The sequence below is a fragment of the Danio rerio genome, chromosome 15, assembly GCF_052040795.2.
Source record: "Danio rerio strain M-AB ecotype USA chromosome 15, GRCz13ab, whole genome shotgun sequence".
Taxonomy (NCBI): Eukaryota; Metazoa; Chordata; class Actinopteri; order Cypriniformes; family Danionidae; genus Danio; species Danio rerio.
In genome coordinates, this window is record NC_141035.1 from 11,226,769 (window position 1) to 11,240,550 (window position 13,782).

The 13,782-nt window shown below is 37.7% G+C and overlaps 1 protein-coding gene across 23 annotated transcripts in view; it reads right to left on the reverse strand.

Annotated features, from left to right (window-relative positions):
• Positions 1-13,782, reverse strand: part of tenm4 (teneurin transmembrane protein 4) — a 462,218-nt gene that overhangs the window by 187,821 nt on the left and 260,615 nt on the right. For all 23 annotated transcript variants that reach the window (XM_087282405.1, XM_087282404.1, XM_087282403.1 and 20 more), the window contains 1 exon segment: positions 12,515-12,731. In XM_087282405.1, coding sequence (XP_087138531.1) covers positions 12,515-12,731 — 217 coding nt within the window.

A 13,782-nucleotide genomic window follows, 5' to 3' on the forward strand; every position in this document is an offset into this window, starting at 1 on the left:
ATGAATGGATGTCTAACCAACTTAAATTCCATAACATTTGGTCTGCATGAACTGTAGATCATGTGATTTCAATTTTGGTATATAAAAAAAAAATAATAATAGTAATAATAAAAAAAAAAAATCAGACAAATAGTCTAAGAAGAGTTTGTTCAAATAGGTTTTACAAAAAATTCTAAATAGAGAAAAAATGTTCATGATGGGAAATGACGTCATATGGCGATCTTGAATTGGCTTGAGCCAAGGATTTGAAAAAGAATTTTGATTGTAGCCCATTCGGTTCAAAAGTTATAAACATAAGTGAAACTTTGGACAAGTGGTGGCGCTAGAGAGTTTGATTTAGTGAGTGCAAATTTGTTGTGGTTGAAAATTAGTCCTTTATCAGTGTGCCAAAGCTTTTCGCAAATGCCACAAATGGTTCATAGGGCTGCAATAGATTCCCAGAGTGGAAGAACAGTAAGAAAAAAAAGACAGAAGAATAAACATCAGAACCGGAACAAATGCAATAGGTTTCTACGCACCTCCGGTGCTTGGCCCCTACTAATAAGAGAAAATCCATCTCTAATTGTTAACTGCCAAACTTTCCACTACACCAAACAGGTTATTGTTATGGTCACTAAAAAACAAGGTATACTTTGATGTTTTGTTACAAAGACTATAGAATACATAAGACATGTCACTCACATCTTTTTCAATGGGGAAAAGTGTGATTGTCAATATGGTGAATAAAGCCCCACCTACAAGTACAGGAGCCAATCATCGCTATAGACTGACGATACTCAGGGGGAGGGGCTTGGTCCAGACTTGAGTTTTTAAAGATTTTGTGCGATTTGGATGTTTAGAGATGAAAATAAAAAGATAGTTGTTGTTTAATTTTGTTGGTGATTCCTAATATAAAAATTCAATCATAAGCTTGACAAGCAATTTTAGAGAATTTGATGTTTCCTCATTCAAACAGAATGCCCGAGAGGCATTACAAAATGGTGAAATTACTTGCCTTAACGGGACTTTGGTTGTTCCAACAAAATTGTTTGTCATGCACAGGCTTCACACTCACTCATAGACTGCATAACATGGTTTTATACATTCCGCAGTACGCTCATGCATCACACTGACACAATTGGCCATAAAAAGTTGCTGCGTTTCATCATAAAACTCATTATAATGTGATTTGCAATCATTCCCGATGACCAATTATAGTCCTCAAATAAACTTGTGACATTTTATTTGATAACCTCATCTGCCGCTGTCTGTCCTGGGATTCTGTGGCTCAGTGGATAAACACACGGATCAACTACCAAATGCTAAGCATGAATCACTTTGCGCGACTGATAACAACTGCAACGGAAAAAGCCTGAAAGCAAACAAATCTTTGGCAGGACGCCACCGCTATGACACACTCAAAACAAAATAAATAACCAAAAATAATTCCATAAAGCAGTGGAGGCACGGCAAACATTCTGACATGATCAACTTCTTTTTTGTGACAAAGCAAATCCACACGCAATTCAACCTGAATTAAACATGAAATAGCGGCGAAAAATATTCCCTCTCTAAGGCCAGTCGCTGGTGCGCCCGGGGCTGAGCTCTCTCTCGACAAAGATGCTTTTGTGTCGGACAAAGGACTGGAAATGTGAGCCCGGACACAGCCTTCCCCTTCCTCAAGAGAGTCAATCATCGCAGAGGATGCAACAGACGGGAAGCCGTACAGAGGGAAGGAGAGGGAGAAAAGCAGGAGAGAAGGCGGTAACTGCACTGTGCTGCAGAGAATGTTTTTGAAAGAATGTGTCTTGATGTGAGAGGAAAAGGCTGGCGGATTGGCTATCCCCATGCGACGCCTGAGCCTATCAAGGGTGTTTGATGGCTTCCAGCCTCCATTTCTAAGCTGAGGGCACATGCGGGTCTCTTGAAAGATGGCTGAGAGTGTGCGCTGGTGCAGTAATGTTAGATAAATTAAGGCTTGGCCATTTGTATTTACGTCCACCGACACAATTATACATCAGAAGGCTTTCTCACTTTGTATCTGCCATGAAAGCGCTTCGAGACTCTCTCTGCATGTGTCGTTGGAGCACCATCTATCTCTCGCTGTGCCTCTGCCACTCTCACATAAAGCATTTTTGACACCACGACTGATCTGAGTTCAGTACCTGCGGTCCAGACCCCGCACTTCCCTTCAGAACTGTCGAGTATAATTCCATCTCCAAGCAGTGACTGAGACGGCCGTGTCCAGTGGTGAATTTGAAGAGTCCATATTTCTACATGCTTTTAAGACTTTCATGGCTGCCACACACAGAGAACACAGGACCTCAGCGCGCAGCAGGGCTACAATAAATGGCAATTTTATAACCTGCCTGGATGGAACATTTCCTGTGTGGTTTCGAGGCCGCCACTATGTGTGTGTGAAACTGTCCAACACAGTTTAGCTACACTCTCATAAAAAGCTGTACACAATCTGTCACTTGAGTGGTACCTTTTCAAAATGGCTTATTTCCACTGAGGGCTATGCTAATGTTCACTTTTGTCAGAAGTACTTAAATAGCAAATCAGTACCATTTTTTTGAGACCCTTTCATAAGGGTAACTATCCACAGTATGGTACCAAAAGGCAAAATACCTTGCTGAGCATTATTTGTTTCCAGAAAATCTTCACTTGGGCATTCAACAAGCCAGGAGAACAAAATAAAGTGAAGCGCCACAACTGAATCACACAACACTGTAACACTTACAATGATGACACACAGCAATATATGTGTCCACCATTCACATGTCTCATCTAAAACATATGGAAAGCACTTCCTCTCTACACTCACTGGTCATTTTATTAGGTACACCTTACTGGTACCGTGTCTTTTTCACCTCAGAACTGCATTAATCCTTTGTGGCATAGATTCAACAAAGTACTGGAAATATTCCTTTGAGATTTTGGTCCATATTGACTTGACAGCATCATGCAGTTGCTGCAGATTTGACGGCTGCATATCCATGATGCACATCCCAAGGGTGCTCTATTGGATTGAGTTCTAGTGACTGTGGAGGCCATTTGAGCACTTCAGAAGATGGGTACACTGTGGCCATAAAGGCATAGACATAAAAATATCCCCCACACCATTACACCACCAGCAGCAATCTGAACTGTTGATATAAGGCAGAATAAATCCATGCTTTCATGTAGTGGACAACAAATTCTGACCCTACCATCTGAATTTTGCAGCAGAAATCGAAACTCATCAGACCAGGCAATGTTCTTACAGTCTTCTATAGTCCAGTTTTGGTGAGTCTCTGCAAATTTTAGCCTCAGTTTCCTGTTTTTAGCTGACAGGAGTGGCACCCCATGTGGTCTTCTGCTGCTGTAGCTTATCTGCCTCAAGGTTCGATGTGTTGTGCATTCAGAGATGCTTGTCTGCATACCTCTGTTATATTGAGTGGTTATTTGAATTACTGTTGCCTTACTATCAGTTGGAACCAGTCTGGCCATTCTCCTCTGACCTCTGGAATCAACAAGGCATTTGTGCCCACAGAAGGTTCGATGAAATACTTTAGTATTTAGTTTCTGAAATACTCAGACCAGCCCGCCTGGCACCAACAACCATGCCATGTCCAAGTCATTTTTCCCCATGGTAATGCTCAGCAGACTGTCTTGATCATGTCTACATGCTGTGCAATTGGTTGATTAGAATTTGAGTTAACAAACAGTTGGATACTTAATAAAGTGGCCAGTAAGTGTGTATTTGCCCAGTACATACTAAAACAATACTTTTAAGACAGATTTTGGATATTGGAATGCACAAATCCAGTTTGTAATTTCAAAACATAATTAAAAAATTCACAAATCCAATTCGTAAATTCAGAACACGATTCATACATACACAAATCCAATATGTAAATTCCAAAGATGATTCAAAAATATACAAGTCTAATTTGTAAATTCCGAAAACGGTTCATAAATATAAAAATTCAACTCTTAAATTAAAAAATATATATTCAAAAATACACAAATCCACTTTGTAAATTGACAGTACAATTCAAAAAAACACAAATCTAAATTCGTAAATTCAAAACACAATTTAAAAATACACAAATTGGCTCAAAAATTTGTGAATCCAAACCAGTAAATTTAAAACAATTAAAAAGTACACAAATCCAATTCATAGCTTCAAAATTTGATTTATAAATACACAAATCCAAAAAGTAAATTTAAAAACACAAATCACAAACATGCAAATCCAATTCATTTGGTGAAATTATTTATGATTTTTTACTTGTGAATTCACTAATTGTGTTTGCAAATTTACAAATTGGTTTTTGCAAATGTGACTCGTGCGATGCTTGTATGAATTTTATTTTGTAAATTTATTATTTTTGAGACTGACCTGACTCCATAGGTAGGACATACTATCGTGACGTTCAGATAAAGTTTTTGATTGAACAAACTTCCCTTGGTTCTACGGCTTCCACATAATATTCAAATACACATAAATGCATTAGGCTTAATGATTGCTATTAGAATGTGAAGAAAATTTTTTATTAAAAATTACCTATTACATCTTTGATCTGAACATAAGCAATCACAAAGCACTTCTAATAATGGAAATTGTCTAACAATGGCAGTGCATTCACTGCAATGGAAAATGGAAGTATACTTTAGGCCTCAGAAATTGAGTTAGGTACAAACAACTAACCCCCATGTATGATCAACTTTAATGATGACCGACATCACCTTTTATCTCTTGTACAGCATATCTGACATTAATTAATCTGTAGTGCTCGTGTGTAGCACACGACTGTTGTGCTTGGCTTTAATCTGTGATGGATTTCTAATATTAGAATTGTTGAAGGCCTGTCAGATGCTCTGAAGGCTGAGAGACCAGAGCAATCAGCAAAGCCACAACTACAGAAGAATCCTTGATAACTTTGACAACATAGCCACGACAAATGAGACTGTGTTGCACATGGGAAGGACACCTTAGCTTTGTAATGAGGAGTCGTGAGAATTATAGAGAGAGAGAGAGAGAGAGAGAGAAGCAAAAGGAAATAAAAAAGAAACAAAAATAGTCACAGAGAACGAAAGAGAACAATAGAGATATTCAACACTTCAGGTCCCTTATGGAGCAGGGCGTTTTTGTACCCAGAGGAAATTTGTATTGCTCAGAGGTTTCTCTTACATAGCACTGGAGGATTCATTGAGATGTCAGGTAATATTTCATTTAAGGACTCACTTTGTCTTTTATTGCTAAAAAAACAGATGTTGGCATTCAGCAAGTATATAGAACTATAAGACTGATGACAGTGTTAATTTTGACAGAAAATTTTGATTTAGTTTTAGACTTTTGTCTAAAAATCCAGTTTAGTTTTAGTCATATTTAGTCTTTGGGAATCATTTTAGTTTTAGTAGTTTTAGTCGAGTAAATAAAATAAATAAATAAAAAAAAAATGTTAACTAAATCTACTCTAGATTTAGTTGACTAAAATATATTTGGTTTAAATTAAGTGTACTTTAATTAAAATATTGTATACACTTATTTACACAAAATTGTCTAACTTAAAATTAAATGAAACAGTCTAAAATAACTAAAATTTAAAATCAGTCAATTCTCTAAAGGTCAGTGAGTGACTGTAATAGTTCGGTTCACTCAAGAAAATAAAAAAAAGGCCTGAGTTTAACTTTGCATGGATTTTGGAATGATTCCCAGGCATGCTGATGTCGCTTTAAATTAGTTGTTTTTATCAAATTTTTCCTTGCCATCACAGTCTATTTGTCTTGACATAAATGTGAATCTTAATTTTCTATCAGCTGTTGCCATTTCATTATAGTTTAATCACACACTCCTATGGATGATGATGTAATCACATACCGCATCTACTGTGGTCCAGCTATTTTTGGAATGTGTTTACTCACACACTAATTTTTAATTAGGTTTATCAAGCAACAGCCATTTTACCCAGCAGCCCAAAACAGTAACACAGTAAAGTGAAGGGGACACCATACTGTCAGTCAACACAGTCTTTCGGATGAGACATTAAACTAAAGTCCTGACTCTGTGGTCATTTAAAAATCCCATGGCACTGTTCGTAAAAAGTAGGGGTGTAATCCCAGTGCCCTGGCCAAATTCCCTCCATCTGCCCTGAGCCATCATGCCCTCCCAATCATCCCTATCTACAGAACTGGCTCTATCACTGTCTCTCTACTCCCCCTATAGCTTCTGTGTGCTGAGATGTTGTTCTTTGGATGCCGTCACATCATCCAAGCGAATGCAGCACACTGGTGGTGGTGTGGAGAGACCCCCTCATGATTGTAATGTGCTTTGGGTATATGGCCATACATGATAAATGCACTATATACATACACAACACTTACTCACTAACTAACTAACTAACTAACTAACTAACTAACTAACTAACTAACTAACTAACTAACTAACTAACTAACTAACTAACTAACTAACTAACTAACTAACTAACTAATAACTTTTTACAGTGTAATATTTATAATTTAGTTCTACAAGATTCCAGGAGGAAGGTTCATCTGACTTTTGATAGCTTAGTTCTAAATATAGCACACTGTAAAAAAAAATCTGTACAATAAATAAATGACTATATTTTAACTGAATGTTTCCTTACTACGCGTTTTTCCATTTATATAAATTTTCGAATTGCATTATGGGACCAGGGCCGCACATCAGACAGCGTTTGATGGACACCGGGACAAAAATATAAAATTTCCATTAAAAGACAGCTTTATTACCTTTTTATCGTTACTTTAAATGATTATTGTCTTGGCTGAACTGCTCATTCAAAGTACAACAGTGAATTAAGTTGAATATTCTATCTCAGATATGACATTTTAATCCATTTTCTTTATCAGCAAATATGCTATCTGTTAATTTACAGTTGTCTGTCCATATTTTTTGATAACATTTTATTTTGATGGTCCATTTGAGTATTAGTTGACTATCTGCTTAATATCTGTTGATACTGCTCCTTCAACAGACATTTGGCTAACTATAAGAACCTACGCAAACCTAACCCCAACCTAAAAGTCTACTAATAATCGAATAAGAATTAGTTGGCATGTAGATGCAATGTACATTAAATTTAACAAACAGACAATCAAAATAAAGTGTGACCCTATTTTTTTTTAAACAGCCATGTGTGGGAAGTAACATCCCACCTCCCTCTGCACCACCTGCTGTCTGCGTGAGTATGACAGGAAACTTTGTTTTTTCTATGTAAAAAGGTATGTTAATTATTTAATACAAATATAAAATGTTTTCTTTGTAGCCTACAGTGCATTTAGCAAGGGCTAGATTCAAAGGTTGTGACATTGTATAGATTAGTTTGGTTGATATCTTGTGCTGGAAGTGTATTTTGATGACAAATTAATTTCAATGAACGCTATTTAAACAGCAAATAACACCTGACCGCCTGTATTTCAGTTTGCATATCAATAACTGATTTTATATTTTTAATTGACATTATCTAATGTTAGCTTTAGTTTGATCGATCTATTAAGTCATTGTGACTGAATTTCAGTGGCAAACCGCCTTACTGATTTTTTATGGACTTGTGTGAATAGGAGAAATAAACACTATAAAAAGTTAACACTATATGAGACGAAATACACACACATAAGCTTATAAACATAAGCTTATTTTGTAATACATCCAGACGTGTATAACAAAATAATCCCTGAAAGGACAATTGGACATCGACACAATGAGAGGGCGAGTGTATTGTTTATGCGCTAACCACCGCAGGACAAGAAGTAGATTTCTAAGGTCTAAAAGGGCAATTTTCTCTTAATTTTACTTTTTCGTGAGTAAAAATTTAGTTTATTATAGCAGATTTGTGCAATTAGATACCAATAGTGGAAACATAAATGATCATTTTTACCCCAGCACCTTCCAGTCTGTGATTGGTCAAACAAACTGAGTGTCACAATCTGATCTGAGTTCATTAAATGAACCAGCATTGACTGACAAAACAATGTTAATGACAAGAAGACAAAACAATGTTAATGTTTTGAAAATGTCTCAGTGCTTACCAAGAGCTGCTTCTACATTTTAATCAGGGATAACAAAGCAGCTTTAAAGGGTAAAATACCAACTCCAGTGTGACACTCTGTACTGCAAACTGGGTAAGGTTTGAATCCCCTGAAGGTCGCCATCCGCCTGACCTAGATTCTTCCGGTCTTTCTCACCCTCTCGGTCTCGTTTTTCCTCTTTCTTCACCTCTCCCTTCTGCCTCCCTCTGAGCTCCACAGCTCAGACTCAAATCAACTCAGGCGTGACTTCTATTCTAGACCCTCTTTCTATGAAGCCCACCGTCATGGCCCTAAACCGCAGGTGGCCAACGAATTCCCAACGGAGGTTACATCCAAGAGGACGAAACACAGGATAAACAGACCGTCTCCTCCTCTCCTCATCTTTCGCCACCCTAAACCACCATGTCATGTCTCGTATACGCAGTATCGTATTTTCACTTGGGGTGGAAGGGCGCAGTGCCGTCTTTCCCCCGGACGAGCTGGAACCACACAAATGGATGTGTGGCAGACACATTCGCATCGATCGACAGGATGGCAAACCCCTCCTCCCTCTCGTCACAGATGGACCATGGCCCAGGAGCGTTTAATTAAAGAGCATGTGAGAACAGCTCCCAGCTGCCACCTCCACGAAAGCTGAAACCTCACCACGGCCTCCAGCTCTGCCCTCCCTGTAGACGCGCTCATGCTAATCAAAGCCGCTTTCAGGACGCAGAACAGAAAGGACAAAATCAGAATCGCCTCCATCAGTTGCGGAAAAGAAGGCAGTCTTTCATAGTAAAAAAAAAAGATGCACGTGAATATGATTAAATAATGACCAATAATATGCACGGGTGAATAGATGGGTCGTCAATCAGAAGCTTTGAATCAAGGCCACTGTGTTCTATGCAAATAGACAGCAAATGGGAAGCAGGATTTGCTGGGAGGCACTCAAAAACTAACAAGAGTCTTACGAGCCATCAGTGAAGAACACACGCAGGCATAGTGAAGCACTGCTCATTTCCGCAATCTTTCTTATTCAAATCCACCTTGATTACCCTGTAGAGGTCTAGGCTGGATGAGATGGCGATGCAAAAAAAAAAGGGTAATATCAGTGATGGCAGGCTCTGACAAGTAGCACGGTTGCAGGAAAAGATTTCTGTCAATGACTTATTCATATTTGGTTCAGGGAGGAAAAAATGAATAATTTTGGCTTAGATTGTCTGTCAGAGCCATTTAAGGTTTAAGATTGTTTAGGTTTGAGATGACTGCACAAATTGAGATTGTTGTTTCAATTTGCAAATCGGAATGTCAATGAATCAGCACCAAACTGTCAAGGCAAGGTTCCAATTGAAATGATGACCTTACATTGCCTCTACCACAGTAAATAAGAACCTCATGGGTGGAAATTGTCTGTAAATGGTTTAGATTTGTGAAATGCTTAGACTAAATCTATCTGAAAATATTATTTCAGTTGACAAACTGGCAATGAATGCCAAACCAACATACATACATACATATAATATGTATGTATGTATGTATGTATATATATATATATATATATATATATATATATATATATATATATATATATATAGAAGAAGGCCTTGGCCAATAATGTCCATATGATGACAATTTAAACTTTATTTGATATTTTAAAGATGGAGATTTTTGTTACCACTTTAACTTTTTTTCAATGTGTAAACTGACATGCCATTGAACCAATGGCAAACTGTTAAAACAAGAATGTATTGAATAATATTATAGCAATCAGGTTACTGTTTCAATGTTCAAACCAGATTGATTTTTGGTGCTGTCTGATTCTGTGAATGTGTTTATTAATGCAGTTTTAGACTGCATGCCAAAAAGAAAACTTCCAAATGAATTGCCTGCTGTTTTTGACAAACAAACAGTGGTGTGGCAGTTTCATTTCTTTCTGAACTGCTATCTCTGAAACTATGAAGAAACCATATTGGAAATATTTTTCGGAAGACTACTATTTGACTACACAAATTAAACTACATTGTGTTCCATGCCAGTAAAGGGGGAAAATAAAGTTTTAAGATTGGTATATCAATGGCAGGTTATACATAAAACTGTATTTCAATACCATAGCCAAGTTGAAATGTGACTTGAACCAATCAAAGTTTGAATCAGACATCCATGTTCATTGAACAAAATCTCCCATGCAGACATTCTTTTAAACAATGACATTTGATCATTTAAAGGTTGTACTTTTTTGAGATTTTAGCACCTGTTAGCTTTAATTGTGGGGAAAAACTGGATAAATTTGTCAGCTAATTTCTGCTTTCGGGTTTAAAATATTTTTTTGTCACGGGATCTAAATCGGCGACGTAGCGCAAAAGTGCAAGTGCAAAGATGACACATCGGTTTCTCATTATTATTCATAGAGGAGTTTTCTTATCCTATAAGAAGAGCCGGCTTTTTAATTATTCATGACTGTACGTGCTTTCCGAAGGCAAGGCAGACCTGCCAGTGACAAGCTGAGAGACACGGACCCACGGCACACAGTATTTAGCTGTTCATGAAGGGTCGTATGTGTTTGTTTCCATGATCCACGGGGTTTGTTGCATGTTTTTCCCCGCAATGCTGTCAAGGTCAATACATCAAAGCTGTTTGTGTGCAGCAAGCACTTTTGTCAGGAGAGCAGTACGAGAATTGGAGAATGGCGGATGTTGTATTGTATCAGGATTTTGTTCAAATTTAGACACATCCCCATGCTGCTGTGTTTGCCTAAATCCTCTAGATTACCAACAGGGCTAATGATTAAAATAGACAGGGCAAGAGACCTGCTGCACTGAATCTGCATTCAGACCTATAATTCAGACTCTGTGATTGAAGGAAAAGTCTTCATTGTGTTTATATGAACATGATTATCTATATAATGATTTAAACTGCGGTTATCTGTATATGAAATTCTGAATAACAAATCATCACCTTAGAATTACAAGGTTCTATCTGACATTTTTGTCAAAATTGAGTTATTCACATATTCTTATTAAATGACAACTTATTTACATTATGTGATGTGTTTTTATATGTTGTTTACATTTTATAACTTTTTATTTAAAAAACAAAAAAGGTTTATCTACAAAGTTGAACTCTAGCTTGGCTCTATAAGGTTCTTTCTGTAAGCCAATCAGCATTTTTAATGCACGCACGAGGACCAATCAGGATCAGTTTTCTTTGTCATTTCACTGAACTGCTCCATTGACAGCGGGAAACACCAGGAAGACAAAAATCACGCAAAATCAGAGTCAGCTAAAAAATGCCGCACCACACAAAATTGAGGCAAATGTGTGAAAAGATAATGATTTAGAAGCATTTCTTGACATTGAGATTCATTCATTTTCTTTTCAGCTTAGTCTCTTTACTAATCTGGGGTCATGTCAGCGGAATGAACCACCAACTTATCCAGCATATATTTTACGCAGCAGATGCCTTTCCAGCTGCAACCCACCACTGGAAAACACCCATACACACTCAATCACACACATATACTATGGCCAATTATAGCTTACCCAATTCACCTGTACTGCATGTGTTTGGACTTGTGGGGGAATCTGGAGCACCCGGAGGAAACCCACAGCAAAACAGAGAGTACATGCAAACTCCACACAGAAATGCCAACTGACCCAGCTGAGGCTCAAACCAGGGTTTTTCTTGCTGTAAGGTGATCGTGCTACCCACTGTGGCACTGCGTTGCCAGCATTGAGATGAAATGTTACATTTTATATTGTTGAAAAAGAGATGAATATTAAAAAATTTAGATATTAAATGTAAAATATATTTATTTGTTTACATTTAGTCTGCAACATATTGTTACTACACCAACTTACATATTTTTTGATTGTATTTCTTGAAAAGTAATGCTTCAATGAATGATCTGCCAGATAGAACCTTATAATTCCAAGCGGAAAATGACTTTTCAGAATAAGAAGGTTCTATCTGCATTTACCGTGGTTTATTTACTCCAATTTGCAAGTGTAAGAGAACTTTGATCATTTGCATTTAGAGAACCTCTGTCATGTTATTGTATGAAAGAGAACTGTTACACACATATTGTTTGCTATATGGAATGCAAAAACTTTGAAGCTCAATATCTCAAAATCATTCAGAATGCAGATAGAACCTTATAATTCTAAGGTGATGAAATGTAGCAGGGCATTAAATTACAGTTTATTTCTTTGCATTTTAACTTTGTAAACTATAAAATCATGCGTCTCCTCACGGTTTGTGTCTCATTTTGTGAGCTAACTAACAATACTTGTTTACTCCTCTCCTTCTCCCCTGCTGGCCACGCCTACTCCTGCACCTTTCCTTGCAGAGCTCCACGCCTGGGATGATGCATCTTTTGAAAAAATTTCTAAGGTAGTACTGAACCAAAAGTAGAGGGTGTCATGACCCCTTTACAGTTACACCTTTTCAAATATTTAAAGCAAAGTTTTCAGCTCTGCAATATATGCGGTTTCATACTAACCGATTGCAGTTGTTAGAAAGGACACCTGCTCAGTCTCCTTCCCATCATTGTATACAGCCAAGTGCCAGATTCCCGAGTCCATGTACTGTATAAATCCTGTATCATGACTGGTTATAGGCACCAGGCTCCGCTGCTGGGCTGGAAAAGGCGGACCATCAAGACCTGGCAAGCCTTGCGACAGAAGCCGACGACCATCCAACAGCTCCACAAAGTCAAACTGGAGACAAGGAGAGACAGACAGACCACAAACAAGCATTAGGACTGACACATGAGCCTGCAGGAGCTGATAAGTCCTACATATCGAAGCCAACAGGGACTAGTCTCTGAAGGCGAAAAGAGGACTAATGGTAGGTGTGAAAGGACAGCATCAGTTTATGCAAAAAATACATATATATACATATGCATAACATTGAATTTTTCACATCATTGTGTTTCACCTCTACATTGAAAAACAAAGTTGAAATTATAGCGCTATCTGAATAAATAAGATAACTAAAGCCAATTAAGACTGGATTAGCTATGTTCACATATATAATTCCATATATACACAACAACAACAGTTCACAACAGCAACAGGGGCTGTATTTAGCATTAAAGCCCTCCCACCTTTTTTAAGTTACCCCTTACTCGATGCAACTTAACATTGATAATATACACTAAACGCCAACTTATTAGGTACACATTACTAATACTTAGTTGGATCCCACTTTTGTCTTTAGAACTGCCTCAATTCTTCATAGAATAGATTCATCAAGGTACTGGAAATATTTCTCAGAGATTTTGTTCTATATTGGCATGATAGCATCACGTAGTTGCTGCAGATTTGCAGGCTGCACATCCATGATGTGAATCACCCGTTCAACCACATTCCAAATGTGCTCTATTGGATTGAGTTCTGGTGACAGTGGAGATCATTTCAATACAGTGAACTCATCATCATGTTCAAGAAACCAGTCTGAGATGATTTGCGCTTTATGGTATGTTTTTCTGCTGAAAGTAGCCATCAGAAGATGGATATGGTCAGCAACAATACTCATCAAACCATGCTTCTTTTTTCCAATCTTCAATTGTCCAACTTCGATGAGTCTGTGCAAATTGTAGCTTCAGTTTCCTGTTCTTAGCTGACAAGAGTGGCATCAGGTGTGGTCTTCTGCTACTGTAGCCCATCCACCTCAAGGTTCAACATGTTGTGTCCTCAGAGATGCTCTTCAGCGTATCTCAGTTGTAATTTGAGTTGCCTTTCTATTAGCTGGAACCAGTCTGGCCAT